Here is a 20,986-nt window from a genome sequence, read left to right as displayed (position 1 = left end):
ATTCTTTAAGTTTTCATTAATAGAAAAAAGTTAAACATCCACAAAAAGGCAGAGAAAGAAGATTCTGTGGAAACTAAGTCTGGTGTTTAATAAGAAACCTCCTTAATCAACTGGGACAGCAGATTAGTTATTAACACATCTTCCTTATTATCCTCATCTCAGTGTGTTAGCCCTTATTTCTCTTCTAGCTTAGCAAAGTTTTAAGGTCTACTAGCTCATGTAGTCATGCTCAGATAGGCACAGAACAAAGGGTGTGCTGTCAGGGACTGTCTTAAGAGATATGGGCGCAGCTTCAGTGTGATTTTTAGAATGGAGGTCAATAACTTTCAGAATAGGGTTCATAAAAGGCTGATTTGAAGGCTGTTTTTTATATGGATTGCTGGAGAAACGAAGGGTATAAACTATGGAGTCACCATGGGGGGAGAGAGGACTGAATGTCCCACATGGATTCAGAGTGAGGATTTAGTTGTTGGTTAGGAGTTGAGTCAGGAGTGAGTGAGTAGGATCCTTGTTAGGATTGAGTCTGAGCTTCCAGGAAGGTCTATGGCAGGTAGCCTGAGATTGGCCTCCTTTATTTTTTGAAATGTTTGTATTGTAGCCAGTTCAATGGCATCTCTGTTCTTTGGATATTTTAGTGTTAGGTTCAGAGGTTCAGTAGTTAGCTCAGCCTCCACCTTTTATGGTGTTTGCTGAAGTGGGTCCAGATATTTTTGGGACTTGCTGCCTCCTAGAATCCATTTGGAAGTGGTCCCCTAAGGGTTACGGCCTTGGGGTAGCTCTTTACATCTTTACTTGTTGTACAACCTGTGATTGACAGTTGGGGCCTGGAACTTAGTGTTTTAGCTTCAGTTTTCTAGTTTTCTCAATCCCTGCTTGCTATCATATACCTAAGTCGTGAAGACAAACTCTAATTTATGAAGTGGTCTCATCTTTTCTGTAAATTGACATAGTATTCTACTAATCATTTAGTCCTTACTGTCCACTCATCATATTAACATTTCCTCATTTTTAAAGATTTTCTTGGACTGAACAGAGAAGGAATGGAATCTAAGCCATTAAAACTCCTATGAGAAATGGGCGGCTGTGTGTATAGGAACATAGCTGCTAATGGCTGGGTAGTTAGAGGAGGTTCATGTGCTCATACTCGGGGTTAGGTGTGTGGCTGCTGGCCCAAACATGTTGGCCCTCCAGTTTTTCGTTCTGAGATTCAAGCCGAGGGCCTTTCATATGCTAGACAAGCACTGTACCCCTGAGGTATACCAGGCCTTGGGATCTACTTAATGAACCTGATAAGCCCACTCCAAGCTTGATTTAAGTCTGTCTTATTCCCGAGTTGTTTGACGTCCGTACTCTTCTAGAGCCTCCCCTATTGGCGTTGCTTTAATATCTGCTTACACACTCTTTAATTTAGTGATTTCAAGGTTCCAGGGAGATTAAAAGGTGCTTTTCCTCAAAGTCAGATGTTGATGAGTATGATAATACAGGGTGATTTTTTGTGTGTATGGTTCTCTAAGCTCCACATAACCATTTAAAGCAGCAGCCCCTCAGTTTGCTTTGTTTTAAGTAGGAGCCTATTTGGAATTTATTATCTAAAGACTTTTTCTTACTGTAGACAGGATCTGGAGGTTAAGGTGGGGTAGCTCTCCAGAGTTCCATTCAACTTTTGATGTTAGGTATTTATAAGTATTTGGGGTTGGTTAGGACTGAGAATTTTATTGATACTCTAGGCAGCCACCAACTCACCCACTATCCCACAGATAATTGATATTTCTCCCTTTATAAATGGTTCTCATTACAGAGGTACTTCCTGCCTCAGGCATGTCAGGCTGTCAATATTGCCCACTATGGTTACGTGTAGACCAGAAATATTGACTGTCCCTTTTCTAAGGTAAACAATTGAGACCTGATGCTCTAATGTTGGAAGCTGTTCAAGCATAAGGCATCTCAGAATAATCTGTATAGAGCTTTGAATTAGAGTACTTTCCTTTGAACAAAGGATTTGTCAGTACTTCCAGGATTTGTAGTTAGAGGCTAAATGATAGCACTTTCAACTGACTTGCAGGTTTGTATTGCTGGGAAAGGCTTTCCTACGCCTGTGTATGTAGGAACTGCTTTTGATAGGAACCTTACCAGAGCTTAACTTTATCCATGTAGATAGTGAGTTTTCCACTTTAATATACTCCCCTTTTAAATATTTAGGTAAATACAAAGTTGGACAGTAGATTACTATATTAATATCATTTTTGGTATATTTCGTGGTTAGGAATTAATTCAGAATGCAGAAGATGCTGGGGCCACAGAGGTTAAATTTTTATATGATGAAACACAATATGGAACGGAGACTCTTTGGTCAAAAGATATGGCGCAATATCAGGGTAAGAATAATTTGGAGTAAATTTTACTAATGGTGATTTTTAATGATTTACAATACTTTACTTAATAAAAAGTGTAATTATCATTTGTACTTCTTGGTATGTTTAATTCAGGTGTTTTAATTTTTCTGCTTTTGGTGGGAAGATGTTTCTGTCAGTTGGTATCCTTAGAGGAAAAAATTAAAATAAAATGGCTAGCAATGTAATCAGATAGTCCCATTCTGCTCCCTCAACCTGTAATTTATATATATTATGGATAAGATAAAGGACACTGCTTCTATATAAATACCATGTTTTTTTTTGCATTTGGAAAGAAGTTATAAGAAGCTGTGTTTGTATATTGTTTTCTACTTTAGGTTGTCCTTCTGCTGGGGGTGAGAAAGTAGACTTAAAAGGAGGAGGGAAGGGGAACAAGAGGGCAAGTAATAAGAGAGCCATCACCTATGGATGCTTGCTAGCTAGCTTGCACTCTGCAATGTGGAAAAATATGTATATAACTTAGCTCAGCTCTGAAATTGATGGATAATTGTGAAGACTTGGATATGATGGATAGTAACTGTGGACAAAAAATTCTCAGCTCATTTTCTTAAATATGTTTGAGAAGTTTAAGTCACAAAATGGTGTTTTGTGAAGGTAGTCATCATTTCTAATATTGAATATTTAGCATTTTCGTCATGGTTGCAGTCATTCTATGTTTTAAGTTTTAAGACTTGAGAGTGGTACTTTCATCTGTAAAAAGAAATGGGTATAATATGGCAATATATCAGGAGACTTGCAACCTGGTTCTAACTCCTGCCACCTTGCTGACAGTGGGAAGAACCATACAGTATTTGACAGATTCCTCTAGAGGCCAGTCAGTCATTCGGTGATGAAAGGATTATCCTGTAGTTTCTTGGCTCTAATTTTATTATTTAATGTAGCCTTCTGGAATGGTGTTCAATTTGCATTCAGGAGACTACAGACCAAGTCCTGGCCGTATACAGCCTTACCTATTTCACAGTTCCTCAGGCAGTGCATGCTAGGCAGTCCCTTGATTTCCATGTCCACCATGCTGAAAAACCAGTGATAGAAAGTTATTCTGAGGAGAGAATGGGGTCCTAGAGGTGATGGTGGTTATGCTTATATGTTCAGTGTTTGATGTGCTGTACTGTTGAGAATGTAGAGAGCCTAGAAGCATTTCTTAAGGTTTTTTTTTTGTTTGTTTGTTTTGTTTTTTGCTTCCAGTCTTCATTAAAGAAAATATTGAAACAGCTGGGTATAGTGGTATAGGGACACTTTTAGTCCCTGCTCTCAGGAGATAGAGGCAGGTAGATTTTTATGGGTTCAAGGCCAACCTGATGTGTAAAGGGAGGGAATCTAGGACAGCCAAGGCCACACAGAGAGACTCTGCCTCATAAAAAAAAAAACACAGCTTAAAAACAATAATAATGAGTTCTGTTGACTGATAAACAGAACTTAGTTTGGCAAGGGCTAAAAAGGAAGGATTTGTAATAAGCATAAGGATAGATTCTATTTATGGAGGATGAAAAGTGCATGGGCCCTCTTTTATAAGGATGGGCTCTATTTATTGAGAGACTAAGCTTGCTTATGCTAATTGGGGGATTCAGGAAGCCTGGCTACATAGAAGAGCAAAAAGATCACCTGGTTGTTAGGCAACATCCACTCCAGCTTTCCAGGTGAACAGGCATCTGTCATTTTTCTTCCTTTGGAAAAAAAATGGCCCAAGTACTTAACAAGTCTGGTTCCTCCAATGCTTTTTGTAAGAGATGCCTTCTGCAGAGGTGGGAATATTGTAGGACCCAGAGGTGTAAAACAGTGTATTTATACATAAACTGGCAGCAGACATGACTGCATGCACAAGCTCAAGCCTGATTATGTTCCAAGATAGGGAGGGGAGGTGGTCAGGGTCCCACCCCTACCTGAGGAGCTCTTAGCTTTCCTGTGGATTCTAGAGGGGAAGATGGGTCTTCCTTCCCTGGTGCTCATCTGCTCTGTGCTGGTAACCCTGCTGGGCTTCTTAGTTCCCTTCCATACATCAAAGTTACATGGTTTTTTTTCTAGATTCTGGCAAGAAACTTACCCTTGGACCTTTCCTTCTGTGTCTGTACTTTTAGTGGAGAGAGAGTGGGAAGAACCATACAGTATTTGACAGATTCCATTTTAAATTAGCGGCCATTAGCTATTGGATAATAACAAGTCATTTATTACTATTTTTGCATATGATATAAAATTATATATGACATAACATAAATTTTATATTGAAGACTTACTGTACCGTAATAGAAATAGCTGACAGTTTAAGGGTTCTTTTCTATGGTGTGTGCTGTGGTGAAATGTATTAATACCACAGTGGATCCTTAGCACTCCTGTGTGGAGAGAGAAAGCTCTCATGTTGGTATAGATGAAGAACCTGAGCCTGTGGCTGCAACTGGCCTGGACTCCTGAGTACTTTTTCACAGGTGTGAGCTCATTAGCCTTTGAAGCTTTGATCTGTTTTATGTCTTGATTTTGACTATTATAAATAAAACAGTTGCACTAATTAAAACAACAGCAACAAAAACCAGACCAGGCAAAAATTCCATATTTAAAGAAGCATACAGAGATGTTCTTTGAGAATTGGGAATCTCCATGTGGTTCGCTAGCTTTGAGGTTGCACAGGTCCAAGGATCCACATGTAGGCTCTGTACTTTATTGAGTCTGTGTTATTTTTAAGCAACTTCAAAGGAAAACATTGATCATATTTAAAGAATAATGAGTTTATGCAGTTTCTTATATTCAGATAATATTAGGATTTCTGAAAACAGGTCTCAAAAGAGAGTGCCAAAGTATTTGCTCAGAACTATAAATATAATATATTGTTAAAGAAATTATCTACTTTAGAGATAGCATTATCATTTCAAATAATTTATTTAAATACTTAGCTCATTCATAGCTATTTATGACACCATCACTGCCTTCTATAGAAATCAATAAAAGCAAAATTAAAATCATACAACCCAAATATTTACAAGGTGATTATTAACATTAGTAAGGAGTTAATTTCTACTTTATGAAATATACAGTGACAAAGTTCTTTAAATTGTAGGTTTTCTTAACATATTGTTCTATATAGCTAGAGAATGATTTGTGTTTGCCATACTTTCAGTTTTGAATGGATGAGTTTACTCAGTATACATAAAAATGTAAAAGAATAAATAGCAATAGATATATAGGTAGGTAAGTAGGTAGGTAGGTAGGTAGATAGATAGATAGATAGCAAAACATCAAGTCAATTGCTGAAGACATCCAGCAGAAATATACTGAGGAAGCCCCTTTAAAGACATCGAGCTGGAGTTGCCAGTAGAGAGTCTGGGGCAGAGCAGAATCTCACTTCAGAATGGGTTTCTAAGTAAAAGAACAAATAGCAACTGCTAGAGGTGACATCATCAAATTGGACCCAGCATGCAACAGAAAATGACTAGGGAAGTTAAGACAATCAAACTGGAATTCCACATTGAACTTTCTCCCCATCGTGAGCTTCCTACAGGGGAACTGGCTTCTCTTTCCCATTGCAGAACTTTCTTATATGATGGGATAAACAGTAGTAACATCGATTAGAGACATATTGCCTTATAGCTATTCTCCATTATACAGTGTTTTTACTCTTGGACTACTTTGCTGTTCTTATCCCTCTCTGTCACAGAGTTAGGTGGTCTCAGACCATCCTGACAAGAGGTCTTGGAGAGGACACTGACACAAAATGGAAGGGTGCAGCAGTGCTCCCAGAACCAGTTCCTTGGTGACCTCAAACAGCACATGACAGCTTATCAATCTGGTATACACTGCATACATTTTCAAGAAAATTCATCTATAAAGAATGATTTAGATAAACTATTTAGAATTTCCACATAGTATGGTACACTGTGGTAATATCCTCGTTTGCTTTGTATTTTTTGGTATTTAAATCTATAATTCTCTTAATTTCTTCTTTCAGGACTTTTGACAAACAGTATATTTCTCTGGCTGTTAGCTTTTACCAAATTTGGTTTTATTTTTATTGTGAAGACAACTGGAATAAAGTAGAAATTAGTCGCTGTATTCACTTGTGTCTATTTTCTCATCAAATAAGTTTGTGTGTGTGTGTGTGTGTGTGTGTGTGTGTGTGTGTATGAAAGTCATGAAACAGAGCTGACCATTCTGGTGTACTTCTTGCTGAGTATCTGCCTATGCATTTTAACACCCAGGGTCAGCTCTCTATGTGTACAACAATGCAGTTTTCACCCAAGAGGACTGGCATGGCATTCAAGAAATAGCAAGAAGCAGGAAAAAAGATGATCCCTTGAAGGTTGGAAGATTTGGAATTGGGTTTAATTCTGTCTACCATATAACAGGTACAGTATTGGCTGTGGGCAAGTGGTGAGTAGAGTCGGCCAAACTATAGGTAAATTTTAGTAAATCTACTGGATTTACATTAACATTAATATTTTATTTAACATTGACTATGCTAAATATTAAAATTATATTGTTACATACTAAAATGTAGCTGCTCCACATAAATCCCTTTTGGAAGATTACCTTCAGGGCTGCAGGTAATGGTTCATAAGTGTTGGAGCACAGCTCAGAAGTGTGTAAGTGTAGAGACTGTTATGCAGGAACTTAGAGCAGCTCAATTGCCCTTTGTGTGTGAGCTCAGTGTTATTTTGTCCTTCAGCTGACAGTGAGCACATTGATGTGGGCCATTTGCTGGAAGGCTCTTTTGCAATTTGAAGATTTGAGAAAGACACAGGTTATGCTTTTACAATGTCAAGAGTCTCTCTGACCATTTCAGTAAGAGTATGTAGCATTGTGTAAAGAGACTAGGGGCAAAGATATCCTAGATTGTATAATTGATGGATTTAGTGGACATAAGATCAGCTACTTAAGATACGTAAGACTTTAGGAGTTGGTGATTGTCATAATAGTACTTTCATTTGACAACTACAGATATTAAAGAGACAACAGACTTTACTGGAGTTACATTGCACATGGAGATTAGGGTCTAAAGTCTGCATGGGAGACAAAACACACCAGAAGTACCCATGGGAAGCCCTTTGAACATCAGCATGGATAAAAGTTTCTTTCAGTATAAGAAATCTGACACATCTAGTTCTGCCAGTGTTGAAATATCACTGTCTCTAGTTGAGGAACAAAAGAAGCAGTTGACATCAGTCTAGAGGCCATATGGTTAAGATGTGGATCTTTAAGAACTGGAGCTGTCCCGAAGGGAGGAGCAGTCCTGTTAGGCCACAGAGGAGGGCTTTGCAGCCAGTCCTGAAGATACCTGATAAAACAGGATCAGATGAATGGGGAGGAGGTCCCCCCCATCAGTGGACTTGGAAAGGGGCACGGTGGAGATGAGGGAGGGAGGGAGGGACTGGGAGGGAATGAGGGATCGGGACACGGCTGGGATACAGAGTTAATAAAATGTAACTGATAAATAAATAAAAAAAAAAAAAAAAAAAAAAAAAGAACTGGAGCTGTGCACCATATGAGTCCTTCCCCCAGGAAAGCTCATTTCTTACTCAGCATGAGGTCCGTACTTGCTGAGTTATATGTCAGTGGGACAACCTGTGTTGTCATAGTCGACAGTTGAATCTTTAATTTTGAGCATAGGTTGCTTTTCTTTTCTTTCTAACTGTGCTTATATGGCACTAAGCACTGAGTCTAAATATCTAAATAGTGTTTATATATATATATATATATATATATATATATATATATATATTTTTTTTTCCTATTTAAGACAGGGTTTCTCTGTATAGCCATAGCTATCCTGGACTCGTTTTGTAGACCAGGCTGGCCTTGAACTCACAGAGGTTCATCTGCCTCTGCCTCCCCGAGTGCTGGAATTAGAGGCATGCACCATCGCGCCTGGCTACTGTTTATATCTTACGCTTAATGAGTATGTGAAGGTATAGCACAAATTTCCACAAAAATCATGGAAGTTTCTATAACTGGCTTTTATTAGATTAACTCAAATTTGAACCATTATTTATCACTTTCAAATATTAAATTACTTGTTTTTGAAGAATCTTCAGTGTCACACTGTTTCTTATGTAATATTTTGATGGTACTTATCATTTCATTATGGCTGCAATTATAATTGTTCATTGGATTTCTGAGTTGGTCACACCTTGGTTTTCATTTTTACAGATGTTCCTTGTATCTTTAGCGGTGACCAGATAGGAATGCTAGATCCTCATCAAACACTCTTTGGCCCCCATGAATCAGGCCAATGTTGGAATCTCAAAGATGACAGCAAAGAAATAAATGAGCTTCCGGATCAATTTGCACCTTTCATTGGCGTTTTTGGAAGCACCAAGGAAACGTTTACAAATGGCAGTTTTCCAGGGACATTTTTCCGGTTCCCTCTTCGCTTACAGCCTTCGCAGCTTAGCAGCAATCTCTACACTAAGCAGAAGGTTCTGGAGTTGTTTGAGTCCTTCAGAGCAGATGCAGACACAGTGTTGCTCTTCCTGAAGAGTGTGCAGGCAGTGTCTTTACATGTCCGAGAGGCCGATGGGACAGAAAAACTGGTATTTAGAGTGACTGCTAGTGAGAATAAGACCCTGAAACATGAACGGCCAAATTCTATCAAGATTCTGGGAACGGCTATAAGTAACTATTGTAAAAAGATCCCAAGCAACAGCGTGACCTGTGTTACATATCATCTAAACATAGTTCTAGAGGATGAGAGTACGAAGGATGCCCAGAAGACGTCTTGGTTGGTGTGTAACAGTGTGGGTGGGCGAGGCATGAGTAGTAAACTGGATTCTTTGGCTGATGAATTGAAATTTGTCCCAATCATTGGACTAGCCATGCCTTTATCAGGCAGGGATGATGAGGAAAATGGAGCAATATCTGATTTCTCAGGAAAAGCATTTTGTTTTCTTCCTTTGCCTCCTGGTGAGGAGAGCAGAACAGGGCTTCCAGTCCATATCAGTGGCTTCTTTGGCCTGACGGACAACCGCAGGAGCATCAAATGGAGAGAGCTGGACCAATGGAGAGACCCTGCGGCCTTGTGGAATGAATTTCTTATTGTGAATGTTGTTCCCAAAGCTTATGCTACTCTGATCCTAGATTCAGTAAAACGCCTGGAAACAGAGAAGAGCTCTGATTTCCCCTTGTCAGTTGATGCCATTTACAAACTCTGGCCTGAGGCCAGCATAGTCAAGGCCCACTGGCAGCCAGTGTTGGGGCCCCTGTTCAGTGAACTGTTTCAGCATGCTGTGATTTACTCAATTAGTGGTGAGTGGGTAAAGCTGGAGCAGGTGTACTTCTCAGAACTTGATGGAAGTTTAGAATCCACACAATCTGTGCTCAACTACCTCCAGAGCTCAGGGAAGCAGATTGCCAAGGTTCCAGGGAACCTGGCTGCTGCTGTTCAGCTCAGTGCGGCCTCTGCCACCTCCAATGTGACTCCTGTGAGGAAGGTGACCCCTGCGTGGGTGCGGCAGGTACTGAGGAAGTGTGCACACCTGGGCAGTGCTGAAGAGAAGCTTCATCTTCTAGAATTTGTGCTTTCTGACCAAGCCTACAGTGAGCTGCTTGGGCTTGAGCTGCTGCCTTTACAGAGCGGGGCTTTTGTCCCCTTCTCCTCATCTGTCTCTGATCAAGATGTTGTTTACATCACCTCAGAAGAGTTCCCAAGGTAGATACTGTGTGACCTAGACACTGGTTGATGTAGGGGCTGTCCTGTCCATTCCTTTACTGCCGGATCCACCAGGTGTCTGGGTAGACTGTGCTTTTCCTGAAATGTTAAAAGATACTTCTTATATTTTAAAATGAAGATACATTCTGGCATTTGTCCGTAAAAAGACAGAAAAGCTGGCTGTGTTGCTTGTGCCTATAGTCCCAGCTGTTTGGGAGGCTGAGGCAGGAGGACCACTTGAACCTGGAGTTCCAAGACAACAGAGTAATATTTTGTCTCAAAAAAAAAAAAAAAAAAAAAAAACCAAAAAAACCCACACCCAATTATTCTGCTAGCTATTTTTCAGTCATAACACTGAAAACAATTTTTATAAGGTGCTAATAGAGGTAAGATTAGTCAGTAGAATTACTTTGATGAAATTTAAATTAAAATAGTATGTTAAATAACTATTTCTTTGTGCTTTTAAGACAGGGTGTCTTGTGCAGCCCAACTAACCTGGAAAGCACAGTTTTCTTCCTTAAGTCTCCCAAACACCAAAGGTGTTATCATCATATTTACATCATGTTACAGGTGTGCCTCATCATATTTGGCTTTAGTAACTAGGTTTTTATAGCTGAGGGTGTATTGACATTTAATGGAATAAAATTAATTTATTGTTAGGTATTTAGACTGTTTTTGAATTTACATGGTGTATGATGCCCTCATATTTAAAGCAAAGCCTAGGTAATGTTGTAGTTTGATGGGTACACTATAATTTACGTAAGATGAAATCAAAGGTTTAGTTGGCTTGAAATTATATGGTGGACTTTTTTAACCTTAGAATTGTTAGAATTGTAACTGCTGTGCACCTCTCACGTTCTAGGTCCCTTTTCCCAGGTCTTGAAGCAAGACTTATTTTGGAGAACTTGAAGCCTCACCTTCTAGCTGCTTTAAAAGAAGCTGCCCAGACCCGAGGTACTATAGCCATTCAGTGCTTTTCTTAAATAACCCTCTTTATAAAAATACAAACAGCTTTAATAATGGATAGTTATTTATAGTAGCTATCTATTTTATACTTATAAATCTGAATTCATATGACTCAAGCTAGGAGAACTAATCATTTTATGATGTGTCAGGAGCCATTCTAGCATCTAACAAGAATCCAAAGGCAATGTCATTGAGAACCTTGTGCAGTAGCTCTTGGTGATGGGCATTTGCAGGAAGTATATCTTCCACTTCACAGTGCGTTTTTGTTTTTTCCAGTGCTTGCTAGTTCTTTTCATTCTTCTGGCTTCAGATCTTACAGCATGTACAATAACGATGGAAGTGATTGTTAGTTAAATATCACAGATAAGAGAAGAAGCTCAGGTCCAGGGCTTTCAGATGAGTGCAGGTGATCAGATCTTCTTCCTGTCTCTCTTGTCTGTAGTACCACATCCTGGTGATCATATTAGCTACCAGATGTGATCAACTTCCAAGAAATGTATTCCCATCTAACTCCAAGACACTGCCAGGAAAGGGGTCTAGGGAGACCTAAGAAAGCCATGGATGCCCTTTTGGGGGAATGATTTTTGGGAAATGACAGTAATCTGGAGGGAAGATTACTCTGACTTTAATTCTGTCTTTCAACTTCTGCAAGCACCCCATCACTTACAGACTTATTGTCTGGACTTTTCCCAAGTTAGATATTTGCCCCTAGATTACAGAATTTGTTTCACCGAGGAGCTTAGTCTTTGTGATAGTTCTCAGACAACATATGATCTTTTCTTCTCATGGAAAAGTTGGCAATCATACATCTTTATTCATTAAAATATGCATGAAAAGATTTGGAATTTGTCAGAGAAATGAGGTTGGAATTAAAAATGAGACCAAAATATGAGCCTGTAAATATTTCCTGCATAAGATTTTGTGCCTGTGAGAGTCACAGCAATACTGGTTTTCTGTATCCAGATGGCCCATTTATTGTGAATTTTTCTTTTCAAGAAGGTCTTTTGAGGTATTTAAACCTGGATTCCCTCTCTCGCTTCTACCTACTCCCTCCCTCCCTCTTTTCTTTTTTATGTCAAGTTGTATTATATTCTTATTTAAAAACCTCGGGCTAGGGTGATACCTGTCAGCAAAGTGTTTGCCTTGCAATCAGGAAGAACTCCCCAGAACTCATTCAAACAAACAAAGCTGGCATGGAGATGTATGTTTGTAATTCTATCCCTGGGGAGATGGGGCAGGTAGGCTCCCAGGGCTTGCCACAACCAGAGCCAGTCTAACTCAAAAAACAAAACAAAAAGAAAACAAACACTGTGAGGAGCAACACACACATATATACACAAACATACACATACACACACATACACATATACACATACACCAGTAAAAAGTAAGTGCAACATTAAAAGTTGGTGTTGCAGTTGTGCACTGAACACATGTATGTAACCTAGACCAGGAAACGAGAAGTACCAGCCCTAGAGCCATATGCTCAGAGGACTGTGGTTCTGGCATTTGACAGCACAGATCAACTTTGCTAGTTATTGTACCCATAAAATATGCAACCATATGTTTTACCATGGCTTCTCTTACTATTAACTGGTGAGGTTCACCCCCATCATTCACTGCATGTAACTGCAGACCATGCTTTCTCATTGCTGTACTGTTTCAATATCACTCCTTAAAAAGAGTATTTTTTGTTGGAGGCAGGTAGTATCTAAGATGGATCAGGATTTGCATATCAGTCGAAATTATTCAAAGTGCAAAGGGTAGAAAGCCAGCAGAATATTGCTTTGGTTCAGAACTGGACAGACATTTTGTGATACAGAGCAGGCTACAGGTTGCTTCACGTGTTGGAAACATCACACATATATAACAATGCCTGAACATTCTTTGCTTTCAAGGATGGTGACGCCTTTGCTTAATCTTAAATTGCTGTTCATATTTTTAGTGTTTACTTCTTTTTTTAATTTTAATTTTTTATATTAATTACAGTTTATTCACTTTGTATCATGGCCATAGCCCCCTCCCTCATTCCTTCCCAATCCCACCCTCTCTTCCTTTTCTCTTCCCATGACCATCCTCCAGTCCACTAACAGAGGAGGTCCTCCCCTTTCATTTGACCCTAGCCTATCAGGTCTCATCAGGACTGACTGCAATGTCCTTCTCTGTGGCCTAGCAAGGCTGCTCTCCCATCAGGGAGAGGTGATCAAAGAGCCAGCCACTGAGTTCATGTCAGAGATGGTCTTGTTCCCCTTACTAGGGAAACCACTTGGAGATTGAGCTGCCATGGGCTACATCTGTGTAGGAGTTCTAGGTTATCTCCATATACGGTCCTTGGTTGGAGTATCAGTCTCAGAAAAGACCCCTGGACCCAGGTTACTTGGTTCTGTTGCTTTCCTTGTGGATCTCCTGTTCCCTCCAGGTCTTTCTATCTCCCACTTCTTTCATAAGATTCCCTGCACTATGCCCAAAGTTTGGTTATGAGCCTCAGCATCTGCTTTGATACCCTATTAGGTAGAGTCTTTCAGAGGCCCTCTGTGGTAGGCTTCTGTCCTGTTCCCTCTTTTCTCCCTCTTCTGATGTCCATCCCATTTGCCTTTCTGAATGAAGATTGATTATCTTACTCAGGGTCCTCCTTCTTGCTTAGCTTCTTCAGGTGGACAGATTTTAGTATGTTTATCCTATATTATATGTCTGATATCCACTTATAAGTGAGTATATACCATGTGTGTCTTTCTGCTTCTGGGATACCAGTGTTTACTTCTACTGGTCTCTTTTCACTGGCAATTAAACAAATTTTTGCACCTTGCATTTCAGAGAAAAAAAACAAAGCTTGGGCTTTATTTTCTGCATTGCTTTCTGTTGTTTTCCAGCTTAGAGTCCTACTACTTCCAACATTGACTGTCACTGCCAACAGGCTCCACTGTCATTCTCTCCTGTTATCTGGCCTGGATCCTGTGAATAATTTCTGTGTTAGTAATCTGTTTTTCTCTTGCCTGATGTCCAGAAGATGTGATACCACTGTTCACTTCCTCTTGGAGCCTTTCACACCTGTGGCAGCATTATTTTCTTGGTGTAATCGTACTTTTCTGCCCATGTCTCAGAGTTATTTGTGACTCTGTGTATTGCAATTTACTCCCTAAGTATGGGTTATCTTGGAGGCTCCTTTATCTAACAATTCATTTTTTTCTTTACTTTGTTTTTTCTTTTTGTCTTTGTTACTTATTCATGTATTAATAACCTATGTAATACCCCATAGTCAAGAATTAGTGGAGAGCGATAGTTATACAAGTCTATCCCCAAACCTCTTTTCTTTTCTTCACTGTGACTTTGAGCAAAAGCTCACATTCTCTGAGCTTCTATTTTTTCACGGACATCTTCTGTAAGGGCATAGAATCTACTTACTTGAAAGGAAGGAGTACTTTATGGTTGTGAAGGTTGTGAAGAATTTAGCAGCATTCACTGTGTAGCTATTGAGTGTGATCCTAATTTGCATAGTCAGAGCAAGGCAGGCTACTGAACAGTGTTACTGTAATGACACATAGTAGGCATTTCTCTGAGGACCAGATAGTATAGACAGAAATGTTGGTCCCGTCAGCGCCTGGCACATCACTGCCTGCGTGGGAAAGCTGTTGTGGTCACTTTAACTTGGAATTCCATAAGTATTTCAATCAGTGTTTTCAAAATGTCAGCCATAACCCTCTCTTCTCTTTTTGGTTCCCCTTTTGTGTGACCCCATTAAAAATGCTGCTGCTGTCCTTGGAATTTACTCCACAGTGAACCATTGGTTGTCATCTTTGTTCTGCAGCTGTAAGTTCTGTCTATTGAGCCCTAGAAATTTTCTGTATTTGTCCTTTTGTCTTATAGATCTGCTACTGTTGTATTGTAGATCTCATACTTTCTTGTGACATTCACTTCACTTTTGGAATTAACCCCTTGCTGTGGCACTCGCTCTTTATGTGAGCAGGACACTCAGCTGCTTTGGGTTGTCCATGGATTCTGATTACATCCTGGGGGACCTTGGCTTGCTGATATGAGTTAGATGGTTTTCTACAACTGGACTTTCAGTGATAGTGATCACCTGCGGTTCTGAATGTCTGTGATTGCAAAATGCTATTTCAATGGCCTCACTCCATTTAGGGTCCCTTCTTTTCTAGTCTTGAAAGTGCACATGCTCATGAGCCTGAATGCTTCCTAATTTCAGGAGAGCAGCGAGAGTGGTCAGATTTATCTCCACTGTGTAACATAATGCCTATTTTAAGGTCCATGCTGAGTCATTTTTTTAAACCTAAGTGAATATTTTCTCCTGTCTGTACTTATCTACTTAGCTTTTGTTTTGCTTAGAAGACTTATTTTCATCCTTCACTTTGTCCATTAACTTCTCTTTCTGGTCCTGGGGATTGAACTGAAGGCTTCATGCATGCTGGGTAAATGGCTTTACCACTGAGCTACATCTCCAGCTCCTAACTTACTTTTAATTCATCTTTTAAGTGATACATAAAATTTTGCATATTTATGGGGTAATGTGTGTTATATACACACTATATGATATTCAAGTCAGGTTAACCCTGAATCTGTCTTCTTAAGTATTTTTCATTTCTTGTTGGAGAATCTTCTAGCTTTTGAGACATACAGGGTGTTATTATTATGTAGAGTTACCCTACTGCACAGTTAGATGGTTTTCTCTGACTGAACTTTCAGTGATAGTGATCACCTGCAGTTCTGAATGTCTGTGATTGCAAAATGCTATTTTGGTAGCCAGAACTTCTTAATCTGATCTGTAACAATACCAATTGACCAGTCTCTATCTGACCCACACATTCCAGTCTTCCAGCATCTAGTAACCACAGAGAACTAGATATTAACATATAAGTAAAAAAAAAATAGCTGGGGAAGAAGTCTTGCTGTAAGGCTGGCAGTGAGGCGTGTCTTAATGTTCTACAGAGCTCTGCCCAGTGTTGGGAAGGCCTGCTGAGACTTCTGTGTTTTGCCTGTGCTGGCTCTCACTTTAGCAGGCCTGGTCCTGCACGCCAAAGTGAACTTCTGGCCTATCCTTTCTAGAATGCTTCCTAGTGCATAGAGTCTTGGTGCTCTCATTATTGAACAAATATTGGAGACGGTGCTGGAGTCAGCTCTTGAGCCACACAGTACATGTGATTCTACAGGCCCTGAGAGGTCTGTGGATAATAGCATATGGCTTAGAGTGCTGTCTGGCCCTGGATGCTTTCATGGTGGATTTGGTAGTAGGCGTCAAGTCTAAGGCCTTGTCTTAGTTTCTTCTTCCTTCCCCAGGTAGGAGACATCATCTATGATGAGTATCTTCAGTTGTTTGCTCTCCATAACCCTTAGATTGTGATGAGCCTCTGTCATCATCTCTACCTGAAAGGGGCAAGGAACTGCTCAATGCAGAGTTGGAGTCACAATTCTGTTTTTAGTCTTTCTCATTTTTATTTGTAAATTACATTATTTGTGGTTTAAATTACACGAATAAATGGGTGAATATCCAAAGTTAGGTGAGAGGTGAATAGTTAGAAAATTGTGCCAGTAAATAAATGGGTTTTAGATGAAGCAACTAGAAAAAAAATCAGCAGTTAAGTGAGACAGATTCCTAATGGAGTGGCATCAGGATCCTATTTACATGTTTCTTAATTTTCAGGCTTAAGATTTCATTCTCTGTTATAATTAGTGACTCAAAAGTTGTCCTTAGATGATTTAGTTTCCTGTATATACCAAGTATTGTGCCAAGTGAAATTAGTAAATAGATGAAAAAAAACCATGGCTGCAGGAGGATACAGGTATGAACCAATATGTCATTCATGCAATGGGCATTTATTTGGTCAGATGCTGAAAATGGGCTGGGCCTGCTGAGTTGGGTGGCACGATTATCAGGGAGGGTGTTGTGTATTCTGGCTGGAACACATAGGGAAAAGACTCCAGCATGTCTCAGGGGACAGCATGTTTTCAGTGATGACTTTGACACAGCTTTATCAGGATGTACACTATTGAAGCAATGACAGCCTCATATGTATGTATCTTCAGAAAATGTTTCATTTTAAATTACCAGTCTCTGGCATACAGATTTACTGTTTGTGCTGTGGAGATGTTTGAGACTGCCACACCCATAATTACTTGTTGGAGAAAAGGACAATGTACAGGAAAAGTCTGTACAAAGCCTACTTTCACCCTTATCCAGGTCCTGCCATCTCCCTGAAATGCAGGCCTAGCCTTGCATCTCTCACAGCTATTCTTTCTTCTGTAGTTAACCAGCATTATGAGAACTTACCCTTCTAAAACATTTTTCCCACCCTTTAGCAAAAATCTTTGAAAGGCTTCTTGTTTTTCTTACATAAAAAAGCCAGAATCCTTGGCATTGTCCATGAGACATTTTTATGACCTGGTTTTATTTTATTCTGGGCATCTGGTACACAGGAATGCTAAATGAGTGCTTGCGGTTACCCATCTCCTTCCTTGGTTTTGTTTTGTTTTTCTTTCCCTGTGTTCATTCTCATACATAAAGAATGTTTATTTTTCTCCAGTAGATGCAGGTATCTGATTTTTCTCCCCCTGTGCATAACCCCCTTTGTCTCTTGTTTCATGCAACCTACGCATGCTTTTATAACACTGGACTCAACACAGCACCACACACCTGCACTTGTGTAGACACTTGTAATCATTTCTCTGATCTGCCTTCCTCATTTGATACAGGCAAAGTCTGAGAACATGTTTAGGTGTTTATTTCTAGCACTCTGGTACTTAGTATTGCCTGATTAACAAATGCTCTGATGAGGTAATTTTCTGATACGGCTCTGTCTTAGCTCTGAAATTGAGTCCAAGGGACCCCAGTGCACAAACATATTCCACAAGGATGCAGCGGCCTGCTTGATGGAATAAATGACATGCCTGAGGCATAGCAGGGTTAGGTGTCCATGGGGCAGTTCCTAGAACTTTGTGATCGTTGGCTATCATAAACAAGCAGTAGGATTGTTTGATAAATTCACCCTTTCTGTATCATAAACTGAGAAGTAAGTGTAAATTTATTTTGTGTGGATTTTAAGGTACTTACAAAAATTCTTTTCTCCTTTTCTCAGTTCTTCTCTAGACCTCTGACTATATCTTGAGCCTGTGAAAAAGCCCGTGGTTAATGTTCAGGTTGCTGTGAATACAGTGTCATTTGTGCTCGTAAACATGCACTCCCCTTCTTTGCTACCTGAACTAGGTCTCAGTTCTTACATAGTTTAGGGTTAATTTGCATCAGAATAGATCTTTACATCTTAAATGCATATACTGTTGGGAGCTTTGTTTATGTCCTTTTGTATAATGCTGTGTGGAGAGTCTTCAGACAGCATTTCCTTAAAATGCAGAGTAAGTTGTGTAGTGAGCTTATGAAATACTGAACATTCCAGCCTCTCTAAGCATGGATTTAATTGTATTCTAGCACAGCAGCTTCTCTGGGGATACTCAGGTAGGATCACTACTGAATGTTGTGTTCATTTGGAACCTGAGTTATTTGATTATTTTTATTGTCATTCGTTGGTGTGTTGAATCTTGTGTTGTTGTTTTGTTTTTAACCTAAGTAGCTAGAAATTATATAAACCACTTTTCTTTCCCCTGCTGGAAATAACTTTTAAAGGAGAGAGGAAACTACTAATATAGTTATTGCAAATACTGTTTTAAAAAGCATATTTAAATGACTTGGAAACTTTAATTTCATAATTATTTAATCTCAAGCAAGACACATGTGAAATTTGTATTTTACACTGCTTAAATAGGAGGGTGTGGCATGACTGCTTCTGTCAGGCTCACAAATGCGCAGAGGAGGAATGAAGGAGGGGAGTACAGTCTAAGAGCTGTTAGGACTGTAGCCCAGCGATGACCCTGGTGGGAGTAGGAAACCCCTGTTCTAGCTATAAGGAACATAAAGTGGCTGTCTGCTTTCATTAGGGACAGTCAGCTAATCTTACAAAGCTGAGCATGTCATTTTGTTGATTGCCCACTTTTTTTGTTTTGTTTTAATAAATACCTTTATTATTATTTTCCAAAGTTCATGTTTTACTTGGAAATTTAAAGGATGCAGGATTTGGTTTATACAAATTGTTTTTACACATATTCTTTGAAGCAGGTTATACATATATGAAATTGGAAACTAAGTCATTAGTAGAGTGATAATTTCTATAAACATTCAATTTGGGTTCTACTTTATATTAAAAGTATTCAGTGCATTATCAGTAGTGCCTGTATTAGGAAAGTGTAGTGAGAAAAGGAGCAGTCTTGGTATAGTATCTACCCTGTTAATGCCTGCCCTGGGGCCTGTACCATTTTTAGTTACTACGTCTCTGATGCTGTTTGAGATCTATTCAAGTCCAAGCCGAGCCTGATAGTGGAGGTCTGTAATATCAGCTACTCCTGAGGCTAAGGCGGGAAGATTGTAAGTTCAAGACCAACCTGAACTACAAAGTGAGCTCAAGGCCAACCTGGGCAACTTAGTAAGAATCTATGAAGAATAAAAAAAAAAAAAAAAAAGACTGGCGTATAGCTCAGAGGTAGGGGTTTTGCCTAACTTGCATGAGACCTGTAGTCAGTGCCCCGTATCACGAGAAGAACAACAGCCAAGGCAAAGATGTCAGTGGAAGCATCAGTGCAGACATTCTGGGAAGCAGTTGGGCCACTGCAGCTAGAATCAGAAGCTTCTGAAAGGCCCAGAGTCTATTGTACCACATTTAGGCTTGGATGCTAGGGCAGTCCTGACTACAGGTACTAGGCTGCCTTTTCCTTTCCTTTCCTTCCCATATTGGTCTTTTTTTTTTCCTTCATTCTTTTTTTTTGTTGTTGTTGGTTTTTTGTTTTGTTTTGTTTTTTTGTTTTTAAGATGTGACTAGGAGGGGAAGAGGGAGGATGCTACCATTGGGATGTAAATGTAATACTAAAAATTTTAAAACAAAAAGAAAAACCGATGTGACTGATATACAATGCATCATTTAATTGGACTTTTGCTGTTCACGTGTATTTACAGAGACTTGACAAATCTTCTATGCAGTGGTGCATTATTAGAACTCACCAGCCATCAAAGTTGCTATTGCCAGGCTGGAGAGATTGCTCAGTGGTCCTGAGTTCAATTCCCAGCAACCACATGGTAGCTCACAACCATCTATTACTGGGGTCTGATGCCCATTTCTGGTCTGTAGGTGTACATGCAGATAGAGCAGTCAAACACGTAAAATAAATAAATAAATCTTTTTTAAAAAGCTGCTATTGTCATTGAGTATCCAAAAAGAACTCCCATGTACTCAGCTCCTTAAATTAGCATTGTCCACTGGGCTGCACCTCTGGAGGGGGTTCACTCAAAACATCATTGTTAAGTGAATTTTTACACCAGCTGATAAATATTTTCTGATCGTGCTGCATTTCTTTTCAAGGTTAGCAAGGAGCATAGATGTGAATAAATGGAAACAAAAACAGAACAGTCTCTGCATACAGACTGGTTATATTGACATTGTTTCCAATATCTGAGGGATGGAATCATGGATGGCCAACCAAACCTAGGCATAGGAATTCTTCCTAAGTTAAAGTTGACTATACCTGATATTAGTTTGCTGTCCTAGGAACACTTTTTCAGAAGCATAGTTAACTGTTTTGACATTGCTGATAATTGAGAAAGCCACAAACTCCACAAGTCATTTATTTAAGGGCCTAACAATTGTTTTGCTTATCCTTGTAGAAGTGCTTTAGAGGCCTTGTAATGGAAGGCAGGGAGAAGCCTGTGTGAACATTTATATTTCAGGGTTAAAGGTAATTGTCTTTAGTACAGAGGAGCTAGAACTCAGGAATAAAGCTTGGATCAACTTAATGTCCTTGGATTTGTGCCTTTCGACATTTTCTCTCTCCTTTATTTCCTATTGTTTTTCCAGTAGAGCATGACAGATGTGTTAGTTGCATGCTATATGTGAGGTGTGTGTGTCTTGAATTTATATATTCATACCAAGTA

The 20,986-nt window shown here is 39.5% G+C and overlaps 1 protein-coding gene across 11 annotated transcripts in view; it reads left to right on the top strand.

Moving 5' to 3' along the window:
* Sacs (sacsin molecular chaperone) overlaps window positions 1-20,986 on the top strand; it is a 107,221-nt gene that overhangs the window by 42,146 nt on the left and 44,089 nt on the right. For 3 of the 11 annotated variants that reach the window (XM_060391068.1, XM_060391069.1, XM_060391070.1), the window contains 5 exons: window positions 2,264-2,375; window positions 6,596-6,742; window positions 8,544-10,041; window positions 10,904-10,995; window positions 18,440-18,466. In XM_060391068.1, coding sequence (XP_060247051.1) covers window positions 2,264-2,375; window positions 6,596-6,742; window positions 8,544-10,041; window positions 10,904-10,995; window positions 18,440-18,466 — 1,876 coding nt within the window. Of the gene's footprint in view, window positions 1-2,263; window positions 2,376-6,595; window positions 6,743-8,543; window positions 10,042-10,061; window positions 10,612-10,903; window positions 10,996-18,439; window positions 18,467-20,986 lie in introns of those variants that run through there. The other 8 variants (XM_060391078.1, XM_060391071.1, XM_060391072.1 and 5 more) reach the window with 6 other exon arrangements.

Source organism: Meriones unguiculatus, chromosome 9, assembly GCF_030254825.1.
Source record: "Meriones unguiculatus strain TT.TT164.6M chromosome 9, Bangor_MerUng_6.1, whole genome shotgun sequence".
Lineage (NCBI taxonomy): Eukaryota > Metazoa > Chordata > Mammalia > Rodentia > Muridae > Meriones > Meriones unguiculatus.
This window is presented reverse-complemented; position numbering and strand designations above follow the sequence as displayed.